At 44.3% G+C, this 15,575-nt stretch overlaps 1 protein-coding gene across 6 annotated transcripts in view; it reads left to right on the top strand.

Annotated features, from left to right (window-relative positions):
- The window catches only part of ZDHHC1 (zinc finger DHHC-type containing 1), a 58,184-nt gene that overhangs the window by 17,786 nt on the left and 24,823 nt on the right, over positions 1 to 15,575 (top strand). For 3 of the 6 annotated variants that reach the window (XM_044987556.1, XM_044987554.1, XM_044987555.1), the window contains exons 3-7: positions 7,862 to 8,037; positions 9,757 to 9,858; positions 11,886 to 12,002; positions 13,454 to 13,578; positions 14,159 to 14,317. In XM_044987556.1, the coding sequence (XP_044843491.1) occupies positions 7,862 to 8,037; positions 9,757 to 9,858; positions 11,886 to 12,002; positions 13,454 to 13,578; positions 14,159 to 14,317 (679 nt within the window). The remainder of the gene's footprint in view (positions 1 to 7,861; positions 8,038 to 9,756; positions 9,859 to 11,885; positions 12,003 to 13,453; positions 13,579 to 14,158; positions 14,318 to 15,575) is intronic. The other 3 variants (XM_044987559.1, XM_044987557.1, XM_044987560.1) reach the window with 3 other exon arrangements.

Below are 15,575 nucleotides of genomic sequence, written 5' to 3'. Positions count from 1 at the left end.
CATTCCTAGTAACAATAAAATCAGCCAGTGGATCAGTGCGATCCACGTTATAATACCTGAACTTGCTTATAAAATGTTCTGTAAAGAAGATAGTCTTATGCCCACATCTTTAGTTTGTGCTTAAGTTGTTTCTGTTTTTCATCTGAACTTGTATTTTTCCATAAACAGCATACTTTACCAGTGGAGCCTAGACTACGTAGTCCTAATGTACAAATGGCCTTTTGTAGGACTAAAATCCTATTCACATCTTTGTATGCGACAGAAAACCTAGAAGAAGATTCCAGGACTCTTTGCTCAGAGATTCTCTGTGCAGATAAAATTTTGCATACAAATGTATGTGTTAAAGTTACCTGAGAATCTTGGAACACATTCCACCCACAAGGTTCAAAGCAGATTCCACATTACGTCTGAGAAATGTCTATGCTGCAGAGACATATAAGGTTGCTACCTTGAGGTCTTTTCTTGCAAGTTCTTTGGGTCAGGGATAGTCTTTTTGTTTTGTGTTTGTACAGCTCCCAGCACAGTGGGCTCTGTTGTATTAATTTAGACGGAATATATGGGCCCAAAGAGTCAAAGGTGTTAACATAACCCAGTCACAGTCTGTGATGGTTCGTGGAGTACCCAGGACTGTGAGTCACCTTGTTACCTCCATGCCTTCAGCATGTGGGAGTCTTGCTTTGACACCACCAGCCTATTAGCTCATCTGGCTTTTTTCCAGCATGGAATAGGCAGTGATCTGCACACAATTCTTCACCCTGCAAACTTGGGTGCCTCACAATGCTTTGCTGTTGTATCTCCCATCTGGGCTGTTCACAAACCAGCCTTTCAAGATTCAAGTAACACCCTGAGTGCCTGTGGGTAACTGCAGCCTGCCAGCACAGTCCAGCTGTACTTTGGCTTCCATCAGCCTTTGTTACCACATGTACAGTGACCCCACCACACTCCCAGTTCTGGATTTTCCCCCAAAACATGTGTTTAGCACTGTCCAGCTCTCTCTTGGACAGTCTGGGGATCAAGATACAACAGCTTCCCATCTCAAATGGAGTTACCCACACAGTTCACAACACTAGATTAGTTTTGATTAAAGAATAAAACAGTTTATTTAACTACAAAGATTTTAGGTTTTAAGTGAGTTCAAGTATTAGGGCATTAAAGTCAGAAATGGTTACTAGAAAAATAAAGATACCAGACTTGGTTTCAGGTGATGTTCCAACCACAGATATTCAGTACATTGCTGACCAAACTCTCAGGCCAGGATCTGCTCTCCAGGTCCAGTGGCTGTTTCTTTTGTCTTCATAGGTGAAAAGAGAGAGATGGACAGAGAGACATAACTTGGGATGCTTTTGCCCCTCACTTTTATAGTTTAGTCCTTTTGAAATGCATTTTCCTAAGTGAGCCTTAGATAAAGTTCTATCCAGTGGAGAGCAAGGAGACATGGAGTCTGGTGCGGAAGAAGCGTTATGCTGTTTCTTTTCACCTATGTATGCTAAAATGCAAATCTGTTTGTCTCTTGTCTCCCCCCCTTCCATGCCAAAGAATGGCCACCGGATAGGTGATGGCCCATTAGCTTTGACACCTGCCTGGGGGCGTCAACTTGCCCTTTATCTTTGAGAAACAGGTTTACTCACTTCCCAGACTTGCCTGATAAACACACTTCAGTCATGGTTTCAGCTTATGTTCATAACTTTACATATAATGTTGCTACATGCATTTCACCATGATAATATTGACCAGCAAGTTAATAGTTTTCAAATGATGCCTTACAAGTCATTTTAAAACAAAGATTATTACAATAGTGTGTTGGGTGTGAGTACAGGGGTGCATTCCATCATACTACCCAAGCACTGTGATCTGGGCTATGCCAGCCCTTACTTTGCCTTGCAGGTTAACAATAAGTGCACCCCAGTGCCCAAGACCCTGTGAAGTGTTCCCCCTGTAATGTTCAGCCCCTTATTGACTGAACATTCACAGAAGTACCAGGTCTGCTCTCCCCAAAGGGACAGTGTATGCACCAGCTTGTATGATTCAACTCAGGATCAGCACCTTGCTTAATATCACAGCACTGAGGTATATTTATAGTGAAAACTGCAAGTTTATTATCAAAGAGTCAAGTGGGAGTAACTAATGAAATTGGAAACAAATGGTTATATATAAAACAAAATCATAACATGCTTTCTAGAGACTAAACTTAACTAACAAGTAACTCTCTTGTCTAAAGAAACTTACCTCATTCAAATTCTTTTATTCAGCGTCTTCAGCCAAGATTGGCTGAGATTCTGTTTTTGCAAATGTAAACACGCTGCCATTTTACTTCCTGAAGGATAAGGGGATTTGTTCTTTGCCGCCTTCTTATATTGCCAAAGTTCATTGTCTGTACTCAGACACAGTATAAACTCCAGTGGCTTCTCTTTCCTGTGTGCTCTTCTCTATTGACTTCCCATCTCTTTGATAACTTCATATGTAAATAGTTACCCATTGTGCTATCTTACAATGCTTTTAACAACATCATGTTCCCTTCCTCTTTAGCTAGAGAAAGTTTTTAGAAGGAACCCCTCTCTTGTCTGACTTTTGTTTGGGGAGAAAAGAGAAGAGGTTAGCTGAGATCGGCTGGAGCTCTTGTTGTTGCTGTTATTAAAGTCCACCCCGACAGAGAAACAGGTGAATCTTGTGTGTGACGGAAAACCTGTTTCTTCACCTCTGCCTTGATACAGACTTCAGAAACATATTTTCAGTGTACATACATAACTCCTTACATAGTGTCTGTATGTACATCTCACAAGAACATTAATTACCAATTAAAACTGGATAAATTCATGGAGGTTAAGTCCGTTAATGGCTATTAGCCAGGATAGGTAAGGAATGGTGTCCCTAGCCTCTGTCTGTCAGAGGATGGAGATGGATGGCAGGAGAGAGATCACTTGATCATTGCCTGTTAGGTTCACTCCCTCTGGGGCACCTGGCATTGGCCACTGTTGGTAGACAGGATACTGGACTAGATGGACCTTTGGTCTGACCCAGTACGGCTGTTCTTATGTACCAGTGTGACCCTGGCTGTCATGTAAGACCTCACATGACATTCTTTGGTGAACCAGAATGTATATTCCAGAATCATGATATTCTTGTAACCCCCTTACCAGATGGCATTAAAGGGTTTATGGGTCACACTGTTTTAAACAAGGTTTGGGGTTTGATATACAGTACAGAGACATTTCAAGCTACAAAGAGCTCGTCTTCAGGTCTGGGAAAGGTATGCTAAGCGTCACAGCTAAATACAAGGTGGAACAGATCGTTTGGCATAAGTAGTTAGCACATATTCTAAAGGACTATTCAAGGTAGAGTGGCTCTACAGTCATAGGATAAAAGTGGGGGAGTTAAGTGTGTTATAGATTGTATTAAACCCAGTATTTCTGTTCAGTCGATGATTTTTAGTGTCTAGCAGAGTTATGAATTTAAGCTCCCACCCTCGTTTTTTTGCATCCTTTGAGGATGAGGAGTGAAAAGACAGATATAGAGTAATCACTTTGTGAAAAACTGTCCACCCACAGGTGATAGGGTGTTTTTGTCTTTTATCATTTTCCTGCGTGAGTTCATTTGAGAGAATAGTGATTGGTTTCCCCCACATATTGTAGTTGTTGTTGGGGCATTTAGTGCACTGGGTGAGATATACCATATGTTGTGATAGAGGCACATGTAGAATCCATGGATCTTGAAAGGTGCCTTGTGGGGCATATAGATCATTGCAGCAGTGGTGATATGTCTTCAGATTTTGCATCTTTTGTTCTGGTAGGGTCTGGTGCCTCTTTGAGTGGGTATGTTCTGGTCTGTGGGGAGCTTGCTTCTGAGAATGAGCTTGAAGGGGCTGGGGTTGTTTGAAGGCTAGAAGTGGGGGATCAGGAAAGATTTATTTCAGGATGGGGTCCCCATCGAGTATGAGTTATAGTGGTTTGATGATACCTTGTATGGGTTCTGTTGAGGGGTGGTAGGTGATAACTGAGGCTGTGCAGTCGAAGGAGATTCTATTTCTTTATTGAAGTAGATTTTCTTGGGTATTTGGGTGGCCTGTCCATGATGTGATCTACTTCTCTGGTGGAGTGTCCTTGTTTGGTGAAGGTGTGTTAAGACATATATCCCGGACTTTCTCCTCAGAGCATTTTCTGTGGTATCTGAGTGCCTGGCCGTAGATAAGAGATTCCTTGGTTTGTTTGGGGTGGCTGTTTGGGGTAGGGAACTATGAAGGTAGGTGTAGTGATCTGTGAGTTTCTTGTATATGATTGTCTGAAGCTGATGGTGGTGTCCTGGAAGTTGCTGCTGGTATGGGAGTGTTCCAGGGAGAGCTTAATGGACTCATAGTGGTTGTTGGGGTTATGGTGGAAATCAGTGAGGGAGCTGAAGTCATCTGTCCAGAGGATTAAAATATCATCAATGTATCTCAGCTATATCATTGGTTTTGTGGTGCATTTGTCCAGAAATTCTTCTTCAGGGCATCCCATGAAGAAGTTGGCATATTGGGGAGCCATCCTAGTAACCATGTCTGTTCCCATGGTTTGGACAAAGTGTTTACTGAATGTATCATAGAATATCAGGGTTGGAAGGGACCTCAGGAGGTCATCTAGTCCAACCCCCTGCTCAAAGCAGGACCAATCCCCAACTAAATCATCCCAGCCAGGGCTTTGTAAAATTGTTGTGGGTGAGGATGAAATGGATGAGTTTGGACATGTATCTGGGGTGCTATCTGAGGGTTGTCCACTGTCTTGTAAAGTATTTGAGGCAGGCGGCTATGCCGTCATAGTGATGTTGGCGTTTAGGGAAAATCTATGGTGGCAAGGATTGGTGTTCTAAGGGAGGCTGTAAATGTTGTGGAGGAAGTCATTTGTGTCCTAGAGAAAGCTGCCTCTTGGTGAGTGTGGTGAGTGGTTTGAGGATGGTTTCTGAATCCTGATACTCCTTCATTAAGAGTACCGTGGCCAGATATGATGAGTCTGTGTGTTAATGCACCAATCCACCTTGAATAGTCCCTTAGAATATGTGCTAACTACTTATGCTAAACAATCTGTTCCACCTTGTATTTAGTTGTGATGTCGGAATATCTTTCCCAGACCCAAAGAAGAGCTCTGTGTAGCTTGTAAGCTTGTCTCTTTCACCATCAGAAGTTGGTCAAATAAGATATTACCTCACCCACCTTGTCTCTCTAATATCCTGGGACCAACACGGCTTCAACAATACTGCATAAAATAATTTGCATACATTCTAGATCTAATGAAGAAGAGCAGTATTTACTTAATCAGCACTCACAATAACTCCCTCTCCATAATAAGACCCATCTCCTTTGAGAATTGGTACAGCCAGTACTGTAGTGGAGATCTGTATAGACAATAGCTGCAGAAAGGAAAGTTACTTTCTAGGAACTGTGACTCTTCGAGTAGATTATCTGTATACATCCAGACTTCCTCAATCTTTTGTAGTAATTCTGAAAAAGCAAAAGGAACTGGCGGCATCAGAGTCACAGTTCTTTTATTTAACTTCATTCTGAAAGTTTGGCTCTGTGAGGGAACATATATGTGGCCCTTGTGACAGGTTGGATCACATAAACCCCCTTGGGGCTGCCATCTGATGTGCCAAGACTACTTCTGCCCCTGCTTTCCCTGCCAAGCTCGGGACTCCAGCACCCTGTCTTGTTGAGCCAGACACGCCCGTCTGCTCCAACACCGACCCAGGGTCTGAACCATGTGCCCCAAAGCTGCAGACTTAACTGAAAGCAACTTAAGAAGTGTTCCTGTCTTTAACACTCAGATGCTCAATTCCCAATGGGGTCCAAACCCCAAATAAATCCGTTTTACCCTGTATAAAGCTTATACAGGGTAAACTCATAAATTGTTCGCCTTCTATAACACTGATAGAGAGAGATGCACAGCTGTTCCCCCCCCCCGAGGTATTAATGCATACTCTGGGTTAATTAATAAGTAAAAAGTGATTTTATTAAATACAGAAAGTAGGATTTAAGTGGTTCCAAGTAGTAACAGACAGAACAAAGTGAATTACTAAGTAAAATAAAATAAAACACGCAAGTCTGAGTGTAATACAGTAAGAAAACTGAATACAGACAAAATCTCACCCTCCGTGGTGTTCCAGTAAGCTTCCTTTTACAGAGTAGTCTCCTTCTGTATAAATCAAGTGAGGTGTCATTGGAAAAGTTAGGATTTGTTGAATATGATTATCCTATTTGTATGCATGTATCATTTCTGTATCTGAAGTTATAAATACTGACTATGTATCTGTACTTCAGATGGTAGTTACACCCATTAGGCCAGCATTAGACAAGATGCTTTCAGTCTAGATTGTGGGTGGGGAAGGGCCTATTCAGGATAATGGGCCAGTAGGAAAAACAGTAGGCCTTGGGAGAAGCTTATCCCCCACCTAGTGAGCCTTCCTGAGAACACTTCAGACAGCCATGACTCTACAAGCCACAGTAATGGCTGCCATGACTCTACAAGGACATGTGACCAGGCCACATGATTCTGGACTCCATCTTGGGATGTCAGTATTTTTCCACAAACTGGTTTGGGAACCAAACTTTGAAACAAAGAGTTCCCGCCATATGCTAAAGCTGTATAAGGCAGGGGATGACATCATCTGGGGTTCTTCACTCCCCACCCAAGAAGATTTCTGCAAACACCTGAGGAACAAAGACTGAACTGGGGGAAGGGCTGGATCCAGGCTGAAGGGATTTCTAGCCTATGTATGAAAGACCTGCGGAGTCCAAGGTGTAAAGCAAGTGCAGCTTGCCCCTTAAGAATCTGCAGCCTGCTTGTATCATTTCTCAGGGTGAGAATCTGCTAATTCATATCCAATCTATTTAATATATTAAGCTTAGGTTGTGTGTTTTGTTTATTTGCTAGGTAATCTGCTTTGATCTGTTTGCTATCACTTCTAATCACTTAAAAGCCATCTTTTGTAGTTAATAAACTTGTTTTTGTTTTAATCTAAACCAATGAGCTTTGACTGGAGTGCTTGGGGAAAATCTCTGCTTGGTTACCACAAGAGTGCATTGTTCTCTTCACGCTGAGGGAGAGGTGGACCAGGTATTAAACACACATACTGGCCAGATTTGACCAGGGCAGGATGGTACTGCCCTGAGGTCCCAGGCTGGGAAGCTGGTGGTTAGGGAGCCTGCGTGTAACTGCAGCTGGGCGTGTCCCTAGCTGTGTGAATGCTGGTGAAAGTGCAGGCTGGAGGGCTTTGCAGCTTGTCACAGCAGTACTGTGTGAGAGGGAGCCCATGCTGGTGGGTCAGGGCTCAGTGGTACCCCAGTTCCAGATGGCACCCTGGGGGGAACCTGTCAAAAATCCACTCAAAGAAGGACAGCTACTGGAAAGTAAAGTTAAGTTTTGTGAAATCTCTGTAACAGAAAGGTAATGGTACTCCCTCACAAGATCACAGGAAGCATTCGGGGGGAGGGATAGCTCAGTAGTTTGAGCATTGGCCTGCTAAACCCAGGGTTGTGAGTTCAATCCTTGAGAAGGCCACTTAGGGATCTGGGGCAAAAATTGGTCCTGCTAGTGAAGACAGGGGGCTGGACTTGATGACCTTTCAAGGTCCCTTCCAGTTCTAGGAGATTGGTATATCTCCAATTATTACCTATTGTTCCTTCAAACCTAGCTAAGTTTGCCTGGAGAAAGACTTATTGGGGGTGAGATGTGCATCTCTCTGTCCTAATGGGGAGCAGATTTTTGAGTGATACTGTGATCAGCTGCATAAGACTTTCTAATTGCAGACCATAAATTTCTTGCTTGTTTGGATTTAGTTTGTTGATGATAAGCATGAGCGTTAATCTTCTGAGCCATTCCTTAACTATGTGTTTCAGTGTCCAGGAGTGTTTTTTATCTGCCACCTAGTGGTTCATTTCACTGCAGTCTCCATTGATCCAGCTGATGCCAATGTGCGAGAGAACAAGTACCTAGGGCAGCTGGCCACTTTCAGCCGTGACCAACATGCTCATGTCATTGAAAACCGTCACTGCCATGTCTGTGATGTGGATGTGTAAGTACCACCCAGGACCTTGCCCTTCTGTTTTTCTTTCTTCTTCATCACAGTTAGAAGGTGGGATGGGTACCCTAAAGTCTTTAGGGATGTGGCTTTGGGATAGCAAACTGAGCATAATGTGCTCATCTCCAAACTCATGACCATAAAGACTTCTGAGCGCTCCACCATGTGTATCGGTGTCTCTACTGTATTTTCAATTGAGCTCCTGTTTTGGGGGAGAGATTGTGTTGGGTTTAGTTCTGTGTTACTTGAATCCCAGAGAGCAACATGTAATTCCCTGGCCTGTTATATAGGAGGTCAAATTAGATGTTGTCTCTTCTGGCCTTGGAATCTATGATTCGATGAATTTCTTTGTGTTTGGATTCTGGGCAGATACCAGTTTGAAGCTGGATATATTTAGCTTGGGAGACATTAAGCTTAACATGTGGTAGCAGAATTTGTAGAGAGATTCACAGATTGAAAGCATTTTAGTGGTCATTTCCAGATTAGAAATCTCTAAACTTGGGGAAAAGGCCTCAGAAACTCAGAAAAGGCAGATTTTGGAATATTTAACATTATGGCTCGAGTGAGGCTAGTCCCATTGGGATTGTGTGTCTGATGCAATGCGGCACTGATGTCAACTGAAGTCTTTTTGACTTCACTGGGCTATGGGAGAAGAGCTGTCAGACCACTGTATTATCAGTTTGGTACTGAATCTATCATATTTGTAAAGATGGCTGTGTCTTGGAGGTTATGATTCTTATCATTACTATAGTGTGCCTAGAGGTCCCCCGGGGTTCAGGGCCCCATTGTGCTAGATTCCTTACCAACACACAATAAAGAGTTACCTGCCTTAAACAGCTTGCAGTCTTGATTCATGATGATGCAAGAGGTGGAGAAAACAAACAAGCAGGTAGGGATGGGGGAGAGGAAGGATGTGGTAGCAACAGTAGGAGCACATTTTCATGTAGATTAGCAGTGTGCACAGTGTAGCTTGTTACTTGCATATGTGCTATCTACTGGCAACACTAGGTAGGAATTGTGGTAAAACTGAATTTTATGGAGGGATTTGAAGGAGAAAAATATGGTAGGCTTTTCTTTTGTAAATATTGTGACCAGTGGGCATAGTTTATCAAGGCTGTAGTTTATCAAGGCTCCAGAAGTTTTTGCTTGATTAGTTCATTGTATCTGTCGCTATGTTTGTGCGGAGAACTTCGGGTGATGGCAGATGGTGAAGGCAAAGATTGGCGTATCAGGATGGAGAATGAATCAAAGAGGGGTGTTTGCTTTGCTTTATTTTATTTGCTCACGCCAAGAGCAATACTAATGCCGTGCTGTATACGTTGGCTGGTGACAAAGGATAGAGGCCAGAACGGTCCAACTGAAAGAAGGAGCTGCAGTGAGCCCCAAGGGGCAGCGTAGGGCAAAGTAAGTGAAAAAGCTGACGGGCCAGCAGACAGAGCAGGCTGCAAGTAATAGGAATTGCGAAGGGGAATAGGGCATGTCCAGTGGACTCTAAGAGGCTCGAACAGGTGCATTGTGTGAAAAGCTCATTTATTCAGTAAGAGAAAAGTGAATAAAGGGGGTTCAAGTGTTTCTGATCCTAGTTAGTTTTTTCATTGAGGCCCAGCCCTTCTCTGAACATTTGTTTCACAAGAAAGGTCTCTAGCCAGACGAAGATGAGTTACTGTTGTTGTTCTGGTTTTATCTGCATTAACATGATCCTTTCTTTGGCAGAAGCTCCAAGTCGAAACACTGTGGAACCTGCAACAAGTGTGTATGTGGCTTTGATCATCATTGCAAATGGCTTAATAACTGCGTGGGGGAGAGGAACTACTGGTAAGGGTCTGGCCCTCCGACTCCAGGGCAAAGCCATCCAGGAAACGCTAGTACAGGACTTCTCAGCCTTTCTCATATCTTGGCCCAATTTATATTCAGCTCCTCAAAACCACCCTGTGCTGCGATGGCAGGTTCCTTTGAACTGATATCAGTATCTTCGTCAGCAATTTAGATATTGGCATAGAAAGTACACCTATTAAGTTTGCAAATGATACCAAACTGGGAGGGATTGCAGCTGCTTTGGAGGCCAGGGTCATAATTCAAAATGATCTGGACAAATTGGAGAAATGGTCTGAGGTAAACAGGATGAAGTTTAATAAAGACAAATGCAAAGTGCTCCACTTAGGAAGGAACAATCAATTTCACACATACAGAATGGGAAGAGACTGTCTATGAAGGAGTACAGCAGAAAGGGATCTAGGGGTTATAGTGGACCACAAGCTAAATATGAGTCAACAGTGTGATGCTGTTGCAAAAAAAGCAAACTTGATTCTGGGATGCATTAACAGGTGTGTTGTGAGCAAGACACGAGAAGTCATTCTTCTTCTCTACTCTGCGCTGGTCAGGCCTCAACCGGAATATTGTGTCCAGTTCTGGGCACCGCATTTCAAGAAAGATGTGGAGAAATTGGAGAGGGTCCAGAGAAGAGCAACAAGAATGATTAAAGGTCTAGAGAACATGACCTATGAAGGAAGGCTGAAAGAATTGGGTTTGTTTAGTTTGGAAAAGAGAAGACTGAGAGGGGACATGATAGCAGTTTTCAGATATCTAAAAGGGTGTCATAAGGAGGAGGGAGAAAACGTGTTCATCTTAGCCTCTAAGGATAGAACAAGAAGCTTAAACTGCAGCAAGGGAGGTTTAGGTTGGACATTAGGAAAAAGTTTCTAACTGTCAGGGTGGTTAAACACTGGAATAAACTGTCTAGGGAGGTTGTGGAATCTCCATCTCTGGAGATATTTAAGAGTAGGTTAGATAAATGTCTATCAGGGATGGTCTAAACAGTATTTGGTCCTGCCATGAGGGCAGGGGACTGGACTCGATGACCTCTCGAGGTCCCTTCCAGCCCTACAATCTATGAATCTATGATTTTCATTGCATATTGGAGGACCGCAAGAATTGGTGCAGCGGTTTATAGATTACTGCTGGCAAGGAGCCAAATAAATTCGTTTCATGCAGAAACCAGAGAAATTAAAAATGGGATCAGGCTTGTGACACCCAGACAACTGGAGTGGGTTGTGATGTTCAGGCTGAGAATTGCTGCTGATGCCCTAGTCTTGGGCTAGAGGGTGGTAAAAGGGCTTCATTAGTACATCTGCCAAGACCTCTGCTCCATGCTTAAACCTTTTGTAAATAACTGATCCCGATGCAATAGTGCCACAGCTGGGATCAGCAGAGGTCCTTGAGCGTGATCACCTCTTTGTTAGAGGGAAGGAGCTGCTGGCATGGTCTTACCCTTTCCCCAAGGTCCAAAATAGCCAGGTGTGCTGCAAAGCCCATCTGATTGAATGAACGTTGTTCCAGGACTGAGGCAGTTGGCACGTGTCTGGTGGGAAAGTGCAGTGGAGATTTAGTGGGAGACTTTTCCAAAGCACAGAGGGGCATTAAGCGCCCAACTCTAATCGACTTTCAGTAGGAGGTGGGTACCTGTCTGCTCTTTGTGTCTTTAAAAATCTCCCTCTCAAGTGGTAGAGTCACAAGGGTGGTGATCAGATGATGTGTGATAGGGATGGGGGGAAAAGAATTGCTGTTTTGTCTGATTTGTGGTTTGTATCTTTTGCGCTCCTGTAATTTTAAATGTACGTCTAGGGTGCTTTACCCTGGGGGTGTTTCATGTGACGCATCTTTCAGACCAAAAGCTAAATAATAAATATTTTCATAATTGCTTCTGAAGCAATGTTCAGAAATACTTATTGGAAGTTGTACAGGTATCCCTAAAAGAGTGGTTAGACAATCACAGTCAGCTTGGGCAGATACACCTAGCTTGATCAGGCGTTTAAAGCATTCTGCCTTCTCACTCTTGTCTCCAGGCACCAGTTTCAATGTGTGATGCTCTGGAAGGGGCAGCAGCAGGGAAAGCAGAAAAAACATGTGTTGTTTGTCTACTGTGAGGTCAGTGAAGGCCAGGGACTACAGGAGCAGCCAGTGTAAGTGTGTGCTGGGGAGGGGAAAGGAAAAGGAGTGTTACTCCTTCCAGCAATAAGGGAAGTGGTATCCACATTTTTCAGCCAGAGCACTGGGATTCCTGTGCTAGGGGCAAAGCATAGAATCAGGGAGCCATAACTGGAGATTGTTGCTCGGCTTCTTTCCTTCACTCCTGGGTTGCCCTGGGTGGTTGTGTGGAGGAGGGTGGCCATCCTGTGCTACGTGCAGGAAATGGAACAGCCAGAGCTATTCTCCTTCCTCGCTTGTGAAGCAGTAGCTAGGGAGTAGTAGGTGCCCAGGGAAAGGAGAGCAGATGCTCAGAGCTGCTCCTGGGACCACAAGGAGAGTAGGGGCAAGCGTTGTCCCCTACTGTCTCCTCTCAGCCACACGAGTTCTTGTGCAGGGAGTTCATTTTCCACTCGTCATCAAATACACACTGTTTTTCTTACCACACCTACTCTAAAGGGCCACAGTTTTGAGACTCCAGGACAACATATTGGACACTGGTCTAGATGGTTATCTATAGGGCCCTACCAAACTCACGGTCCATTTTGATCAATTTCATGGTGAGAGGGCTTTAAAATTGGTCAATTTCATGTTTTCAGATGTTTTGATCTGAAATTTCAGGGTGTTGTAACCATGGGGGTCCCAACCCAAAAGGTACCTGGAGGTAGGTCTGATCTCCCCCCCTCCCAATTCCCTAACAGCCCTGCAGGGGAAAGACAAATCCTGTCCCTCCCCAGCCTGGCGGGGACTTGCAGCTAGGAGTCCCCCAGCTGGGGCACTCCCAGCAGCCGGGGGAGATCGGACCCATCTCCACAAGCCGCCTCCAGCTGCAGGAACCCCTGGGGCTGCTGCCCAGCACTGGAGTTGCTTGCAGCAGGAGGAGGCACTTGGAGGTGGATCTGATCTCCCCGCAAGAGCTACCATGCAGCTAGGACCCCCCTGGCTGGGGCACTCCCAGCAGCAAGGGGGAGATCAGATTTCATGGGGAAGGGATGATTTCACAGTCCATGGCACGTTTTTCATGGCCGTGAAATTGGTAGGGTCTGATCTAGTAGCCATCACTGAAGTATCTGAGCACCACTAAAATTATACAAAAATAACGAGGAGTCCTTGTGTCACCTTAGAGACTAACAAATTTATTTGGGCATAACCTTTTGTGGGCTGCTGAAGTGGGTTCTAGCCCACAAAAGCTTATGCCCAAATAAATTTGTTAGTCTCTAAAGGTGACAAAAGGACTCCTTGTTGTTTTTGCTGATACAGACTAACACGGCTACCACTCTGAAATTAAAATTATGGCATGTATACAAAGCTGTTTTACTGTGCCTTTGTCTTTTCCTTCCAGTCAGTAGAGGATGGGTGGTTTATTTGTATGTATGTGGTATTATTGAAGGAGTAGGTTTTGCATTTTGCTCTGAAGATGCTGAGGTCTGTTATGCTTCCTTGGCAGGCTCTTTTTGAACAGCGTGGTGTCTGCCATCCTGGGCCTCGTCCTCCTATTGCTCATTGCGTTCTATGTCCTTGTGGAGTTCTTCGTTAACCCCATGATGCTGCGCACCAACCAGCACTTTGAAGGTATCTGGCCGCACTCTGAGTGAGAGCTGCTTCTGATCCATGCATCAGCCGAAATGCCTGGGCTTCAGCTGTTCACTGGGCTTGGACTCCTTTGGGCCCTTACGTGCAAGAGTAGCCTCCAGCTCTCTACCCTGCCTCAAACTATTATGTGACTGCAACCATCTCCGTGACCCCAATAATTCCCTCCTGAGCCCAATGACTTTGCTCTCCAAGGGGGTTCTTAGACAGCCTGCAAGATCCAGAGGCACTCTGGGGCTTCAGGACAGCAGATCAGGCCTATAGCTAGCTTTTTATCAAAATTACAATATTTCCAGCTATGAGGTTTTATTAGTGAGAGGTGTTTAATGTCTGGACAATCTGTTTCCCCCCCAGTTCCTTTGTTTTCATTCCTTTACCTTCTGCTCCCCCTCTTAGTTCTCTGGCCCAGTCACCTTCTCCCTCCACCTCTTAGCTCCTTACTTTCTGGCCTCACCACTTCTCTGCCCCACATCTGTCCCCACCACTGTAACTTGCTCACTCTCCCTTCCTGATGTGTGCTATTGCTTTGCTTTCATTCCACTGTTGTGTTTCTCTTTTTCAGTATTAAAGAACGACACGGACATCTGGTTTGTGTTTCTACCTGCAGCTCCCATCGAGACCCAAGCTCCTGCCATTTTGGTCTTAGCTGGGATTCTCATTCTTCTGGGCCTGTTAACTGTGATCCTGTTAGGCCACCTGCTGATCTTTCACATCTATCTTAGTAGGTATTGAAGTCCGGTTGCACTGCACTGTCCACTTGATTCTCTCTTCACTTTATGCTATACACTCATTGGCCTTTCACCCGTATCACACACATAAATTGTGCAAGAGCACCAATGAAAGCACAGAGGTTTTGGCCCACACCTTGGCATTCCTGCCTCTCTCCTGAGCTTGTGCTTTTGCTCTGCCTTCTGTAGGATGAATAGAAGAAATCCTTGTCTCTTGCTCATTTTTCCTGAAATGTTCTCTAACTTAAGTAAGATTCTTTTGGTACAGTTCAGAATCTAGCAGGGAGAAAAGGCCCTGCAAATGCTTGGTTTGTGATGAGACAGCACAACACAGTACCTATTGGTCCATCCGGCCTGCAGGTCTGTAAACTAATATTTCATGATGTCTCTAAGACTCAAATTAGTTTTGGAGTTCTTCAGTTGTAGAACAACTCTTTACACCTCAGAGCCTTTGGCTGAGGTATGCTAAGCCTCAGCTGTGCCTAAATTCTCTCTAGGAATCATCACTGGTCCATCTTTCTTGGAGTGGATGGGTAGCTGCCCATTGTACCTCTCCAAAAGGAGGGAATGAAGCCACTAATGAATAAAGTGCCACCTCTGCCAGGTTCCCCCCAGGTGGGTGAGCAGCACTTGCGGTTAATGGTATTAGAGGCTGTTGATAGATCTAATAAAATCAGCATGGACACCTGACTTGTCTATCACAAGGACATCACTGACCAAGGATACTGATGCTCTCTCATTGCTCTACCCAGGCTTGAATTCAGAGTTACCCTTCTGCAACCATTTCAATAACCTTCTCCAGAACCACCCTATGAAAAAGGTTTAAGACTGGGCAGTAGCCGCTAAGTCCTTAATTCAAGTGACGGCTTCTTGAATTTAAGGCTGAAAGGAGACAATAAACTGTCTAACTAAACTGTTAACACATTGGAGTCTTTTGGTTAATATAATAACACAGGCCTTTTATTTAAATAAAAAGAACTTATAACTCCTTTTCCATTAGGAATATCAACTTCTTGATTGCGGTCCCCTGATAATCATTGTGAAAATTGCACTGCATTTGCCCAAAGTGAGATTTTGAGGAGGATGTAGATGGACGCACAGTGGAGGGGCTACTTACAGTCTCTCCCACCTTCTGCCTCATCCAGGAGGCACATTCCCATTTAAAAGTATAGATGGCATTGAGAACCTCTCCGAGTACCCTTTGATCAGTCTCCAGCAACAATGAAGCTGACAACTCCTAGCTGGTTTTCA

Source organism: Mauremys mutica, chromosome 14 (assembly GCF_020497125.1).
Source record: "Mauremys mutica isolate MM-2020 ecotype Southern chromosome 14, ASM2049712v1, whole genome shotgun sequence".
Taxonomy (NCBI): Eukaryota; Metazoa; Chordata; order Testudines; family Geoemydidae; genus Mauremys; species Mauremys mutica.
Note: the sequence above shows the minus strand (reverse complement) of the source record. Positions and strands in the feature narration are given on the sequence as shown.